Here is a 15,779-nt window from a genome sequence, read left to right as displayed (position 1 = left end):
TATACAGTGCTAGTGGCACACTGCTTTCCCCTTCTGAGTCGCCTGACGGTTTGCCAGAATCTTTTCGGAGCCGACTTAAAGTCACTTTCCAAGGCCTCACCGAACTCTTCCCACACCCGGGTTTTTGCCTTGGCAACGACTGAAGCCGCAGATCGCTTGGCCTGTCGATACCTGCCAGCTGCCTCTGGTGTCCTACAGGCCAACCATGTCCGGTAGGACTCCTTCTTCAGCTTGACGGCATCTCTCACCTGGGGTGTCCACCACCGGGTTCGAGGATTACCGCCCCGACAGGCACCAACTACCTTGTGACCACAGCTACAGTCAGCCGCTTCAACAATGGAGGAGCGGAACATGGCCCATTCTGAGTCAATGTCCCCCACCTCCCCGGATATCTGGTCAAAGTTCTGACGGAGGTGTGAGTTGAAGATCAATCTGACAGGTTCTTCTGCCAGACGTTCCCAGCAAACCCTCACTATACATTTGGGTTTGCCTGGTCTGACTGGCATCTTCCCCCACCACCTGATCCAACTCACCACCAGGTGGTGATCAGTTGACAGCTCAGCTCCTCTCTTTACCCGAGTGTCCAGTACACATGGCCGCAAGTCCGCTGACACGACTACAAAGTCAATCATTGAACTGCGGCCTAGGGTGTCCTGATGCCATGTGCACTTATGGACATCCTTGTGTTCAAACATGGTGTTCGTTATGGACAAACTGTGGTTTGCACAGAAGTCCAAAAACTGAACACCACTCGGGTTCAGATCAGAGAGGCCATTCCTCCCAATCACACCCCTCCAGGTCTTACTGTCGTTGCCCACGTGAGCGTTGAAGTCCCCCAGTAGGACAATCGAGTCTCCAGGAGGAGCACTTTCAAGCACCCCTTCCAAGGACTCTATGAAGGCTGGGTATTCTGAACTGCTGTTCGGTGCATAAGCACAGACAACAGTCAGGACCCGTTCCCCAACCCGAAGGCGTAGGGACGCTACCCTCTCGTCCACCGGGGAAAACCCCAACATACAGGCGCCGAGTCGAGGGGCTATGAGAAAGCCCACACCTGCCCGCCGCCTCTCACCATGGGCAACTCCAGAAAAGAAAAAATTCCAGCCCCTCTCAAGGAGATTGGACCCAGAGCCCAAGCTGTGTGTTGAGGTGAGCCCGACTATATCTAGCCGGTATCTCTCGACCTCGCGCACCAACTCAGGCTCCTTCCCCGCCAGTGAGGTAACGTTCCAAGTTCCAAAAGCCAGTTTCAGCAACCGAGGATCAGAACGCCAAGGCCCACGCCTTCGGACACTGCCCGATCCACAATGCACCGCACCCCTACTACTGCCCCTCCCATCGGTGGTGGGTCGATGGGAGGGGGGACTCATGTAACTCCTTCGGGCTGGGCCCAGCCGGGCACCATGAGTGAATGCCCGGCCACCAGACGCTCGCTGGCGAGCCCCTCCCCCAGGCCTGGCTCCAGGGTGGGGCCCCGGTAACCCTGATCCGGGCAGGGTACACAAGTCCTGCTTTGTTGTCCTCATAGGGGTGGTTATGGATCACACTTTGTCTGGCCTGTCACCTAGGACCAGTTTGCCATGGGAGACCCTACCAGGAGCTTTTGCTCCAGACAACATAGCTCCTAGGGTCCTTCAAGCACACAAACCTCTCCACCACGATAAGGTGGTGATCCATGGAGAGGTCATCAAAAACAGTCACGGGAATTCTAAGCAGTTATTCACCACTATCAACCAACGGAGTGTGAAGATGTTTTTTACAGTAGTTCTTTGATTTCATAGAGATGCTTCTACTTTACAGCACTTTGAGGTTTGCTTCAAATGTAAAGTGCGTTACAAATAAAATGAATTGTTATTATTGTTATTATTATGTTATAGAAGTGTGTAGTAAAACTTGGCCCTGGACATTTAAGCGGTTAAAATGAATTTGTCCTAATCTTTTGAAAAACTCCACATTTTTAAATGACTTGTTGTGTATAAACATTCCCTCTTTTCAAACTGATGATCATATGGATCCTTCACGGCATGTAAACATTCATGCTTTCATCCTTTTTAGGTACAAAGTCCTTATCAACCGCAGACACGTAAGCACCTCAGTACTATGACTTCCAGTTTTATGTTATTTTACACATTACATTTGTGAAAAGTGACTGTATGACACTGATGTTTGAATCAAGTCTATTGTCTTTTGTGTTACTAACAGCAACCAGAGGTCGAGAATTCCAGGTGAGCACTAATTCTGTAAATGTTACTGTTGTATATTTACAGCTCTGCAGATCAGGCTAAAATAGTGTCGACACTTTCCAGTAAATATTGTATTTTCTCATTCTTTACAGACTTAAATTGAATAAATTGTCTATTTTCTCATTCCCCCAATGTTTCAACAGGTGAAGGCATGTGCTGAACTGAGAGCAGTAGACCTGGCAGCTCGTGCAGGTGAGAATTAGTTTGGAGTAAATGTGGTTGAGCGAGTTTCTGGGTGCTAACAGAGCTTCTGAATAAAGCAAATCCATCAAGGTTTGGTCTCCTGAACGCCAAAATCAGAGAGAAGAAAACCGGGGAATTATTTAACCGCCAGGACATTTATTGTAGTTCAAATGTTCCGTCATTATCAAATCGAGGCCAATGTATACGCTCACCTGTTGACTGACAAAATAATCTCAATTTTATCAGCGGAACAGTTTACACACCCCATTCTGAACGTGATTATAAACGTTCCTATTAACGTCTGTCCCACCCTTCCTGCAGTCAATTCTAGGCTTCTGGATCCTCTCAGCTCATTTTTACTAACATGTGGTCTAAGTGTATCACTGAGCTTGGCTCAGCGCCTTATAATACAGCAGCACCGTAAAGCCCTGTAAAGCTCTGTAAAGCACTGTAAAGCTCTGTAAAGCTCTGTAAAGCCCTGTAAAGCTCTGTAAAGCCCTGTAAAGCTCTGTAAAGCTCTGTAAAGCCATGTAAACCTCTGTAAAGCTCTGTAAAGCACTGTAAAGCTCTGTAAAGCACTGTAAAGCACTCTAAAGCTCTGTAAAGCACTGTAAAGCTCTGTAAAGCTCTGTAAAGCACTGTAAAGCTCTGTAAAGCTCTGTAAAGCACTGTAAAGCACTGTAAAGCTCTGTAAAGCTCTGGTGTGTCTAACCGTAGTGCTGAGAAGGGAGAACACCTGCAAACCTGCATTCTGAATTCAACTAACCTCCCTGTAATTCTTCTTGCCTTGTCTCTGTGTAGTGGAGATTCCTCACGTTTGAGCAGTGCCTGCTGTGTGAATTTGCTGAATTCCTGTGTGTGATTTATTTTCAGTTATGTTATCATACCGGTTGTACTGAAAGCAGCTCTGCCAGGCAATAAGCTGTCGCTGCAAACCGTGCATGAACTCTAAAATAGTTCCACACCAGATATTTTACAGCGCGTGAGCTACTGAAAATACGCCTTACTGCCACACGTTGTGGGAAATGTCTGTTTCCGCCACAGATAAATGGAATATAAATAACATTAACAAGCATCAGACATGGAACAGGCTTAAAACAGCCGACACCTGATCCATTAAAACATGCCCGGATCAGCCTGTCCCAGTAAAACAGCTTTCCACGACTCACTGCCTGCGTGAATGTGTTTCCCCAGATTTAACAGAAAGCAACAAACAGCTTGAGCTTCAGGAGATGAACACCCTGGCCTGCACAGACAGAGAGGAGGAAACTGAAAGCGAAGTGGAAACAGCAGGAAAGGAGTTGGACTACAGCTCACAACCACAGTACACGCATGACGAGCTTCAGAAGCCCACCTGGGATGATCTGAGTTATCTGGACTCAGAATGTGAGGAGGCCGTTGTTTAGACTCCTCAGAACACACCTATCAGCAGCATCCAGGCCTCTGAGAAGAACCAGATGGTGAAGACACGCAGTGTTGTCTGTAGAATGACTCTGACGTATATTGACGAATATTACAGACTCAGCAAATCATGATTACAAATCATTTGGACCAATTTTCATAGACATCACTAGCTTAAGGTGGGATATTCCAGCTGAGAAGGGGTCCCTTCTTAACAGCAGCACAGTGAATCTAGGCTAATTACTGATCGTATTTTTTCTACAGGAAATTTGGCACAAAATACGTTTAGATATGCAAATGAGACATACCAAGCTTAACCCTCTGGGTTCTGAGGCCATTTCTATCAGTTTTCAAATCTCCCCTCTAAAGGTTCTTCATAGAACAGGTTCCTCATCTGTTTCATATCTAAACGCTCCGTTATCTTCATCACTGCTTTCCGAACCCGCTGCAGCAGCTTCAGCAGCTGGAAGCTCTGACGCCGTTTCACACGAGTCTCCGACGATACGCTGAATATTAGGAAAGCTTTCTTTCTGCTAGTTTAGAGAAACAGCTAATTGGATGAGTTTGGTATTTTATTAGCTGTTTTTGTGTTTCCTTTTATAAAGTTATTTATCTTGCTGCTCTATATACTTTGCCTTTTCTTCCCGTTCCTTTCTGTTTAAATGTTGTCTTGATTTTTTTCTGCTCACCTTTTGATTTAGACCTTACCTTTGTTTTGGGATCATGGGTGAGGAAATCTCAAGCAGTCGGTCTCAGTAAATGATAATGAAATGAAAGAATGAAAATAAAGAAAGACCATAGTGGTCAGTGTATCTGTGGGATACGTGTTCTTTGCGTATTTAAGGGTGTGTGTTCGAGAGGTGTCTGAGAACACAGACTGACCAACTCATGGAGAACTATGAATGTGATGTTGCAGCGCACCTGAACTTCAGGGAGGGATAGCAGGGCTGGAGGAATATATACAATGGCGTGGTGTTGAAGGGCCACAAAGGCTGCTGAGACACCACCACAAAACTGATGAGCAAGAGGATCATCGTGGACCAGAAAGAGGAGACAGCCCTGGCTCCAGGAAAACCACCACTAAAACCTACCGTCTGCTCAGTGTGATGATGACTGCCCATGGGAAATGCATGAGACAGAGCTGGACTCTGGAGGTGCTGGTGATGCATCTGGGTCTCACAAGAAACCTACCTCTATGTGGGACCAGGTGAGCTGAATACAGCACAGAACTGAGACCATTCGCTGACTTGTTTTCCTTCTTTGCTTGGTAAACAGACCCCAGAGGACCCCAGCCACCATTAGGAAATCCTGGCCCACCTGGCCGTCTGGGCGCTTCTCTCATTAGAGAATCACACAGCACCTGATCTCAGTAACCTACCACAGAAAAAACCAACCAAACAACTGAAAATGAAATGATTTTATAAATCTTTTTTACACAATAAAGCTGAATCACTTTACCCTCCAATCTCAGTTATAAATAAACAAACAAGCCACTCCCAGAAACTCATTTTCATTTTAAAGCTCCCATTTGATGAACAAACTGCAGCTGGTGACTCGGTGGTGCTGTTCCGCACAGTGAACTACAGAGGGCAGTAAAGAGGGCGCTCTAAATGAAAGTGAAAGTGTTTGTGTTGCTCAGATTTGCCAGGAACGGCTGGGGTGAGTAGCGTCAGTAAGAATTTACCCCTGAATATTACGGTTCTTCCGTTTGTTTACCTGTTTGTTTACCTGTTTGTTTACCTCATCAGTGGTGTGTGTGCGTCCTTCACTGCTTGCTTTCTTCTGACTTCTGTCCCGCGTGCGAAAGCATTTATATTGTATATTATATATTATATATTCTGCTGTGTCCACATCTGAAACGGACAGCAAGCTAGAGACTAACATCCAAAGATAAAAAGGCTTAGATCTAAAAAGCCCCTCAGTCTCCTGAGCAGGGCTGTGAGCTCCAGAATGTTCTGGACCTTTCAGTTTCACTTTCTATGGCGTTAGTGCTTTGATCTGTTTCTCACTTAGATTAAAGCAAGTTCATACCTACTTTGATCTAAACGAGATCAAATGTGTCTGCATTTCTTTGTCTTTCTATCCAGTCAGTTAATGATGTTTTCCTGTTTATTATTATTCCGCCATTATTAAAGGAACAGCTGACCTCTGATTCGCTGAAAAACAGGAGACCACGGCTCTCGATCTGAAGAGGACGGCAGTGAAAGCCCACCAGAGAGGATGAATTTTTTTTTTGGCTCCAGTGAAAAAGTCACAAGTGAGTGTTTGATATTTCTGTGTCGGTTAAGATGAAGAATTTTAGAGGGTCTGTGTGACATGGTGAGCTGTAAGGTGCTAATGAAATACAGCGCCTTATTTTAGTAAATTAAACCGTAAGTGCAGATCTGAACAAAGTTCACAAACCCTGTACTTGAGCTAAAGTAGAGATACTCAGGGTAAAATATTCCTCCAGTAAAAGTAGAAGTTCCTCCCTTTAGACCTCCACTGGAGTAAAAGTACTAAAGTATTTCCCTTCAAATGTACTTAAGTATAAAGTAAAAGTACTAAAAGAGTAATTCTGGCTCTGATGTCCTGTTATCATTTTTATAACCAGACTGGCTTCATGAACTCATTTCAGGTGAAAGTCCTCCAGCGTCTCTCTTGGTAAACCAGTCTTTTAATAGAAGGTCATTAATTAGTGACGCTGACGTCTATTAAAATGATCAGAAGCACAAAACACTGAAGGTAAACAGTTTCCATCAGGGAGAACCGAGTGAGATGGACTGGGCAGTATTGATCACACTCTGGAGAGCCTTCCTGTCCTGAGCAGTGCAGTTTCCATACCAGACTGTGATGGAGCTGGTAAGAACGCTCTCGATCGTGCTCCTGTAGAAGGTGCTGACATGCCAAATTTCCTCAGCCTTCTCAGAAAGTTCAGTCGCTGCTGGGACTTCCTGATGATGAGGTGTGTGTTTTGAGACCAGGTGAGATCCTCACTGATGTGGATGCCGAGGAATTTGAAGGTTTTCAACCTCTCCACCTCAGTCTCACCAACATACAGGGGTGTGTGTAGCTCCCGCTTCCTCCTCGGATCAACAATCATTTCCTTGGTCTTGTCTGCATTCAAGGAGAGATTGTTGTCATGACACCAGGCCACCAGCTCAGCCACCTCCTTCCTGTCCACCGTCTCGTCCCCACCAGTGATCAGTCGAATGACTGTAGTATCATCAGCGAACTTGATGATGCTGGTGTTGTTCTGGGAGGCCACGCAGTGAAGAGTGTGTACAGAAGGGGGCTCAGCACACAGCCCTGTGGGACCCCTGTGCTCACTGTTCTTATGCTGGATGTGTGGCTGCAGACTGACTGACTGGGGTCTGTCTGATAGAAAGCTCAGCACCTTGTTGCAGAGGGCAGGTGTCAGTCCGAGGGTGAGGAGCTTTTCTGAGAGTTTGTGTGGGATGACCGTGTTAAATGCTGAGCTGTAGTCAGTGAAGAGCATCCTGACATACGTGTCCTTGCCCTCCAGGTGTGTGAGGGCTGTGTGAAGGGCTGTGTTCACTGCGACGTCTGTGGACCTGTTCTGACAGCATGCGAACCAAAGAGGACAACGCTTTCAACGCAGCTGCTGATGTAGCCCATTTCCCCAGAAGCTTAGTCCTCTAGATCAACAGGACAGTCGTCTCTCACAGCAGCAGATCTGAACACATCCCAGTCTGAACTGTCAAAGCAGTCCTGAAGCACCAAGTCAGTTTCTTCGTTCCACACTGCGGTGATGTTTGGGTTCGGAGGTGGGGCTGCGAGGGAAACCAGGTGGGCTGGGTTGCTGTGTTTTTAGAGCTAGTGTACATTAGCTGTCAGAAAATATGGAGAGAGATAAAATCAAACGGCACTTGTGTAACAGAAATGAACGCCAAGCAGCACTGAAACTACGGAAAGTGGGAAAAAAGCTCAAGAAAGGCTGTGAATCAGATGAATCGGACTGTGACACCGGCAGCTTTATGGAGACGAGATTGCTCACTTAGTTTTTGGGGCCGATATCAGTCGCCGATCGAGGGTGGGGCTCAACACAGCGGGATCTCCACGCCTAGTCTGGAGCGTTTTCCTGACTACACCGATTTTTAAGCACTGCAGCCAATCGGACAGGGGGAGTCCTACTGACACAGCGTAATGAGCCATCCTGCAGGTGCTTCCTCAGGTCAGGGGGGAGGTGGAGGCTCTGCTTCTGCTTGTTGCTGCTTGTTGCTCGCTGTCACTCACAGCTCTTTTAGCTCTCCGCCGTAAACTCACTGTAACCTTTGCATTCTCATAATCAGCTTGTTTGCTTGCCGTACAGGCTTTTGTGCTCTGCTCTGAGACTGGCTGAGTGTAAACAGGCCTGCAGTCAAAAAGTCAGAATTACCATCTAGTGTTTAAATGAGGAACTGCAGGCTCCCTGACCGAGGAGTCTCGCACAGGACTGCAGGAATACTTCCCTCGCAAAGTATGGCTCACGTTTACGTTACTGACCAGCTCTCAGGACTGGCTAAATTAGAGAAATATTGGCCAATCGGCGATGGCATATTTGCATAACCAATTGATCCTTCCATCTCTACCTGAAATGTTTTGAACTACAGTGGAAATATTTTTGTGTCCGACACGTTTTAATTGTTTTACATGATCAACAAAATCTTCAAATTCAGAAAATTCATAGTCATATTCCTGCTGTGCACTGGTGATAAAGCAAGTGATGTCCTGCACGGTAACGGAGTCGTTTCTGTCTGTAGGGGAACTGAAGTATCTGCACTGTGTGTTTGGAAACACACTGAGAGCAGATGAGGAATATCTGAGGAAGCTAAAGGAAGGAATACCCGGCATGAAGGAGGCGTCTAACGTGGAGGAGAGTGATGTCATTCTGGTTTTCTGTGCCGTTGTTTCTCAACCTGGAACTGATATTAAAGCAGCGCTGGAAAAGCTTCAGCATCTATCAGGTACCAGCTGGTGCTCAGACTGAAGCGCTGAGTCTTCATAGGTGGAATATTTTGTGTAGAGATCAAAGACAGAATCATTGTTTATCTTTCTCTTTGCTACAGACTCCAAGCCTGTGGTTCTAGTGGTTCTCCATCACACATTTAACCCAGACTGCACTGTTCCAGACAGCAGCAGAGCAGTACCCAGACAGAGAACTCTCACTGTGGACTGTCTGTTCTACGAGGACCAAGGACTCCTGAGAAGCTGGAGGAACCAGGCAGCTCTGGATAAAGTCACAGACTGGATAAAATCTGAGGTTTTATTCTTTGATATTTACATTTTTCCTGTAAATCTTTGAATTAAATTTCCATCCACATTTTCAGCGTCTAAATTTACAGTTTAACCCGTAAATACACATATTTCAGTTTCTCTAATGCTTTGTGTGTTTCAATGGTAAAAACTAAAACTCCACATCTGAAGTGTTTAAAACAAATGACTGTGGATTCTCTGGCACCTCAGCTTCACATGCTCAGTTCACAGTCACACGTTTTTCCCACTGATGTTTCAATCTCCTTTGTAGGTAAAAATACAGGATGGATCCCAGACGTGTAAGTCATCCCTCACATATAAGGCCCAGAAATCTTGTGTTATGTTACTGATATATCTGTGTAATGAGCTGTAATTAAATGCATGATTTCTGAAGAATGAGTGACTGCACACTGCAAAGCAACGCACAACGGAGTTGTTATCCGACGGTATATTCTTCTTCTCCTCGGTCCATATTTTTGGTCTGCTAATTCGTCCTGCAGGTTCGGAGGTATCAACACTGTTCCAACTCTTGCTTGCTACCAAATCCTTGTATTCAGCCTCTCGGTCGGATGTTTGTTTTCCATAGAATCACTGCAGAATGATGGATTTTCTTTTCCCATAAGAATGAATAGGAAACATTTGTGCACCAAGCTTATGTCATGTTGACAGAAGTCCATTAGTAACACCCTAATGACCATAGCAACCATCTACCAACACCCTAGCAACCACCTAGCAGCACCATAGCAACCATCTGGGATACCACAGCAACCACTTATCAACACCTTTGCCGCACCTAAAATACCACAGTAACTGCTCGGCAACTGGGAACTGCTTAAGCTGCACAGCCACTGCACTTTCTTCAGAAAATGCACTTATTTCTAGTTTTAATTGCAATTAGAGTTTCATATGCCTACAACCATTGATGTTCAACTGGGTCTACGGTCTCTATTCCCAATAGCTTTCACGAGCCTCTTCAAGAGCTCTTCACGACCTGCACCATCACTAACCATCACAGACCTCCAGGTGAGTACTAAGTGCACTCATTCTGCGCTTTACAGCACCGCCAGCAGGAAAACCGTTTTAAACAGTAAAGCTTTAATATGCATTGCAGTAAACAGCTTTAAAAAACAAGCATAGTACACGGTTTTCTTATTCCTTCAATCTTTCTGTAGGTCAAAAAACTCCAGCAAAGGAATGAAGCTCTAAAAGCCTTTCTTAAGAAAGTGAAAGACACACTCACACAAATAATCGCAGATGCTCCGAAACATCAAAGACAGCTGGAAAACTATCCACTTGGCGCTCTGAGTGAACTTCTGAGAGAAACAGAAAATCAGCTTAGAGGGGAGGAAACCACGGAAGAGGAACAGCAGGATACAGACGCACAAACAGCCGGCTGCCGTGAAAAAGCGTCAGGTGAGCGCTTATTCCATGTTTCTCTGTCGGTCCACAAGCCGGTAGAATTTAAAAGGACATGTATGAGGTGATGCTCTGTTTGTGTGGCAAAGGAAAAGTCCATCCATCCATCCATCCATCCATTTTCCAAGCCGCTTCTCCAAGGAAAAGTCAGGGAGCCAAATGAAAAAGAAACTGTGCTGCTTGTAAAATGAACTGAAATATTGATGGAAACGAGGCCAGACTGCCGTTTATTTGATGATGCAGAAATGATGCATTGTGCAGGAAATGGCATCACTATGTCCAGCGTTCGGTTTCAGGGAAATGAACTAAAGGTTCAAAAACCTCTTTAGACAGTTTTATTTAACCGTTTCAGTCTGCAGACGTCAACGCAAACCTAGCAAACGGGTCGTAAACAGCAGCAAACCATAAAATGATATTCACAGAACGTCGGCGTCTTCCTGCACGGTAACGGAGTCGTTTCTGTCTGTAGGGGAACTGAAGTATCTGCACTGTGTGTTTGGAAACACACTGAGAGCAGATGAGGAATATCTGAGGAAGCTAAAGGAAGGAATACCCGGCATGAAGGAGGCGTCTAACGTGGAGGAGAGTGATGTCATTCTGGTTTTCTGTGCCGTTGCTTCTCGAGCTGGAACTGATATTAAAGCAGCGCTGGAAAAGCTTCAGCATCTATCAGGTACCAGCTGGTGCTCAGACTGAAGCACTGAGTCTTCATAGGTGGAATATTTTGTGTAGAGATCAAAGACAGAATCATTGTTTATCTTTCTCTTCGCTACAGACTCCAAGCCTGCGGTTCTAGTGGTTCTCCATCACACATTTAACCCAGACTGCACTGTTCCAGACAGCAGCAGCGCAGTACCCAGACAGAGAACTCTCACTGTGGACTGTCTGTTCCATGAGGACCAAGGACTCCTGAGAAGCTGGAGGAACCAGGCAGCTCTGGATAAAGTCACAGACTGGATAAAATCAGAGGTTTTATTCTTTGATATTTACATTTTTCCTGTAAATCTTTGAATTAAATTTCCATCCACATTTTCAGCGTCTAAATTTAGTTTAACCCGTAAATACACATATTTCAGTTTCTCTAATGCTTTGTGTGTTTCAATGGTAAAAACTAAAACTCCACATCTGAAGTGTTTAAAGTTTTGCCGTGTGAAACATCAGGCTGATCTCCCTTTTTAGGTGAAAAAGCTTGATGAACCCCAGAAACGTAAGTCTGCTACGCTACCTGGATCATCCCCAATCACCACAGCCTCCCAGGTGAGTTCTAAGTGCACTCATTCTGCACACTGTACTGCAGAGAATTGCAGCGCTGCCAGCTGGACTCAAAAACCAGTTATAAAACAAGGAACCTTTAACACGTGACGCTATAAACAGCAATATAAATAAAACTTTTAATAAATTCTAATGACTACACTGTTTTCTTATTCCTGCACTCTATTCCTACAAAACCACTGAAAAGGAACAGCAGGACATGCGAGCACAAAGACCAGAGTCGGATAGAGCAACATCTACTTCACGTTATTCAGAACTCAGGCTGGTGCTCCTGGGTAGGACCGGATCTGGAAAGACTGCAGTAGGAAACACCATCCTGGGCTCAGAGAATAGCCAGGCTGGCACACCTGCCACAGCCCAGGAAATAACGAGAAGACAAGGAAGCGTTGGAGTTAAAGCTCTCACTGTGCTGGACACTCCTGATGGGTTCTTCTCTGGACTTTCTCAGGATGAAATCAGGAACATTGTCCACCTCTCCGCCCCTGGACCTCATGCCTTCCTCATAGTCATTCCAGTAAAGGGGTCTACAGGAGAGGAGAGAGGGATGGTGGAGAAGATGGAGGAGATTTTTGGAGATATATGTTGGAGGAACACCATCGTTCTTCTCACTGTTACTGATGAAGAACAAAAGAGCAACGTTGAAGAGTTTATCAGATCAGGAAACCAGGAGGTTCAGAGACTGGTAGAGAAATGTGGGAACAGGTTTCACTGTCTCAACATTAAGGACAGTGGAGATGGTTCACAGGTCCGACACCTGCTGGAGAAGATAGAGAAGATGCTGGAAGAAAACACAGAGAGATTCTACAGCAGCGGGATATACCAGGAGATCAGAGAAATGGAAAAAAGAATAATAAAGAGTGTATCTACAAATACAAAAGAAGATATTCAGAGACATGAAGAACATATTGAAGGTATGGCTAAAAAAATAGCAGAATTCAAGGGAACCTGCAAAGAAGTAGCTCAACAGCTTGAGAGAACTAAAAAAGAAGTGAAGAATCAGTGTGAAAAAATGAAAAAGAAAACAGCTGAATTAGAGCAGAGATATGAGCAGGACATACAGCAGATGAAGGAGGAATATGATGGGGAGGGCTGGAAGGCTGACGAGAAAGAGCTGATGAAGATCATCCTGCCTGAAGTTCATTTCATGCTTTGGGATTTAAAGATGCGGGAATGGAAGCAGGTAAGGAGGCAGGTAGAACCCAGCAAACAGACGAAGGGAATACAGACGGAATCACTAAAGCAAAGCACTGAAGAACCAGAAGAGCGCAGCTCCATAACTGACCAGAGAAGAATCAGCAGCTCAGATCCAGAGGGAGTGGAGACCAGTGAAGAAGCTTCAGATGAATATGTGCATTTGTACATCTCTCCTGCTGATGAGGATGATGATAAAGACCAGAGTCCAGAGACTGAGGGGGCCACTTCAAGTGCTACATGAGTTCAGTCTCTTCCAAACACGCCTATAAGCAGCGTCCAGCTCTCTGGGTTATGTTCTAGATTATTCAGTGATGATTAGAGCTCTGCCGTTACTGCAGGCCTAGACACCGCTAGCTGAGGTTCACATTAGAAGGGCTTTAATCTTTCTTTCTCACGCGCAACTCATTTGAAAAAGCCTTTGCCTGCTGTTAGTGATAAAAGCTCTTCAAGAGATTTGACCACATGAACACGACGAACCCTGAACTAGACAAACAAAATACAAACAAACAAACAACGCTGCTTGTTTATATCTGCCGCATTGTGCATGATCTCTAGCCAGAAAATATCTAAAATAATGTGCATCCTTTACTTTTAGATTTCTTGTCTTTTTATTGAAGCCATATAATTAAAACAGTTTCATTTAATTTAAATGAACACAAGCTAAACAGGAGAACTGTTAGACTATAAGTGACTTAACTGTCTGCTTTGTGTTTCACAGTCATCTCAATCTCACCTTCAACAAAAAGGCCAAATCTGAGTACAGTAACACACTCTATCATACTATATAATACACTATATGCCAAAAGTATTCGGCCGTCTGGCTTCACACGCATACGAACTTGAGTGAATCCCATTCTTAATCCATAGGGTTTAATAGGATGTCGGCCCACCCTTTGCAGCTGTAACAGCTTCAGCTCTTCTGGGAAGGCTTTCCACAAGGGTTAGGAGTGTTTATGGGAATTTCTGACCGTTCTTCCAGAAGCCCATTTGTGAGGTCAGACACTGATGTTGGATGTTGGCTCACATTCTCCGCTCTAATTCATCCCAAAGGTGTTCTATGGGGTTGAGGTCAGGACTCTGTGCAGGCCAGTCCAAGTTCTTCCACACCAAACTGGCTCATCCACGTCTTTATGGACCTGCTTTGTGCACTGGTGCTCAGTCATGTTGGAACAGGAAGGGGCCATCCCCAAACTGTTCCCACAAAGTTGGGAGCATGAAATTGTCCAAAATTGTCCTTTCACTGGAACTGGAAGGGGCCGAGCCCAACTCCTGAAAAACACCCCCACACCATGATCCCCCCTCCACCAAACTTTACGCTCGGCACAATGCAGTCAGACAAGTACCGTCTCCTGGCAACCGCCAAACCCAGAGTCATCCATCGGATTTCCAGACAGAGATGCACATTCTTTCACTAATGTCTGTAGAAGCAGTCTGCAGGCCGAGGGGCTCGGCTTTATACACCTGTGGCCATGGAAGTGACTGGAACACCTGAACTCAATGATTTGGATGTGTGAGTGAATACCTTTGGAAATATAGTGCGTATGGAAATATTTCAAACACAAAAATGACAAATCAAATTTGTACAGTCTGTTGACATGTTCAGAATTCACTGTAGGAGAGGTTGATTTTAACAGGACAGTGTAAAATGTTGATGCACTGAGTTTAACAGTAATGTAAACGCAGTGTAGTTAAGACCTTTACTGCTCTCTTGAGATTTTGCATTATTTAAAAAAAATCTTTTGCTTACCATCGGTACACTCTCTGCCTTTAAGATCCCTCATCAATAATTACTGTAAAAAGAGGCTTTTCTAAAAACTGACTGTGTTCTTCCTGCTGAAAAGCCTGTTTTGGTTTACGGGGCTTCATATCAAAGAAAGAAATCATTAACGTGAAAATGAAACCAACTTTAGCACTCTTTACCGCTCTTTACTGCTCTTTAGCGCTCTTTACCGCTCTTTAGCGCTCTTTACCGCTCTTTACCGCTCTTTACTGCTCTTTAGCGCTCTTTACCGCTCTTTAGCGCTCTTTACCGCTCTTTAGCTCTCTTTACCGCTCTTTACCGCTCTTTAGCGCTCTTTACCGCTCTTTAGCGCTCTTTAGCTGTCTTTACCGCTCTTTACCGCTCTTTAGCTCTCTTTAGCGCTCTTTAGCACTCTTTACTGCTCTTTAGCGCTCTTTAGCGCTCTTTAGCTGTCTTTACCGCTCTTTACCGCTCTTTAGCTCTCTTTAGCGCTCTTTAGCACTCTTTACTGCTCTTTACTGCTCTTTAGCGCTCTTTAGCGCTCTTTAGCGCTCTTTAGCGCTCTTTAGCGCTCTTTACTGCTCTTTACCGCTCTTTACCGCTCTTTAGCGCTCTTTAGCTCTCTTTACCGCTCTTTACCGCTCTTTAGCGCTCTTTACCGCTCTTTAGCTCTCTTTACCGCTCTTTACCGCTCTTTAGCTCTCTTTACCGCTCTTTACCGCTCTTTACCGCTCTTTAGCGCTCTTTAGCGCTCTTTAGCTCTCTTTACCGCTCTTTACCGCTCTTTAGCGCTGAGACTGAGCTGCTTTCTTCTCACATTTTAGAACATGTTAGAACATGTTGGTTCACTTCAGCAAGTCACCGGTATCAAAGTTTGAGTGACAGCTGGACAAACCGCAGGATGTTTATGTAGCAACGAGCTTGAATATGAGAGCATGAATACTGCAGATCTTAGATATGCCAGTAAAAATAAATCACTGACTCGAATGACTGAATAAAACACAGCGCTTCTGCGTCAAAGTGAAACTCAGATCTGCACGATTAATGTGATATTTATCATCACAGTTGCTGATAGTAACCACTCGACTGTTTGA

General features: G+C 45.0%; 2 protein-coding genes across 4 annotated transcripts in view; both read left to right on the top strand.

Moving 5' to 3' along the window:
- The window catches only part of LOC108415167, an 18,520-nt gene extending 14,688 nt beyond the window's left edge, over nucleotides 1-3,832 (top strand). Inside the window, exons 11-12 of the mRNA XM_017688164.2 lie at nucleotides 2,387-2,435; nucleotides 3,621-3,832. Coding sequence (XP_017543653.2) covers nucleotides 2,387-2,435; nucleotides 3,621-3,832 — 261 coding nt within the window. The remainder of the gene's footprint in view (nucleotides 1-2,386; nucleotides 2,436-3,620) is intronic.
- Nucleotides 3,833-5,426: 1,594 nt separating this feature from the next.
- On the top strand, nucleotides 5,427-13,841 carry LOC108415169. Of its 3 annotated transcripts, none has more exons than XM_037533206.1 (11): nucleotides 5,427-5,486; nucleotides 5,963-6,084; nucleotides 8,570-8,773; nucleotides 8,939-9,069; nucleotides 9,334-9,361; nucleotides 10,021-10,085; nucleotides 10,235-10,475; nucleotides 10,948-11,151; nucleotides 11,254-11,447; nucleotides 11,658-11,735; nucleotides 11,938-13,841. In XM_037533206.1, exons 2-11 carry the CDS (start codon nucleotides 6,048-6,050, stop codon nucleotides 13,183-13,185), a joined length of 2,430 nt encoding a protein of 809 aa, XP_037389103.1. In that variant the 5' UTR covers nucleotides 5,427-5,486; nucleotides 5,963-6,047; the 3' UTR covers nucleotides 13,186-13,841. The 3 variants fall into 3 exon arrangements, with proteins under 3 accessions (XP_037389103.1, XP_017543657.2, XP_017543655.2); XM_017688168.2 differs by having other exon boundaries at nucleotides 8,876-9,069; nucleotides 11,944-13,841; XM_017688166.2 differs by having other exon boundaries at nucleotides 8,876-9,069.
- The last annotated feature ends 1,938 nt before the right edge of the window (nucleotides 13,842-15,779 follow it).

This window comes from Pygocentrus nattereri, chromosome 23, assembly GCF_015220715.1.
Source record: "Pygocentrus nattereri isolate fPygNat1 chromosome 23, fPygNat1.pri, whole genome shotgun sequence".
Taxonomy (NCBI): Eukaryota; Metazoa; Chordata; class Actinopteri; order Characiformes; family Serrasalmidae; genus Pygocentrus; species Pygocentrus nattereri.
Note: the sequence above shows the minus strand (reverse complement) of the source record. Positions and strands in the feature narration are given on the sequence as shown.

What these genes read in the sequence shown, in the direction of transcription:
- LOC108415169 (XM_017688166.2), top strand. Translation starts at nt 6,048, where the DNA reads ATGAATTTTTTTTTTGGCTCCAGTGAAAAAGTCACAA. An exon ending in CTCCAGTGAAAAAGTCACAA is followed by an intron (nt 6,085 to 8,569) that starts GTGAGTGTTTGA and finishes TTCTGTCTGTAG; the next exon opens with GGGAACTGAAGTATCTGCAC. An exon ending in CAATCACCACAGCCTCCCAG is followed by an intron (nt 11,736 to 11,937) that starts GTGAGTTCTAAG and finishes ACCACTGAAAAG; the next exon opens with GAACAGCAGGACATGCGAGC.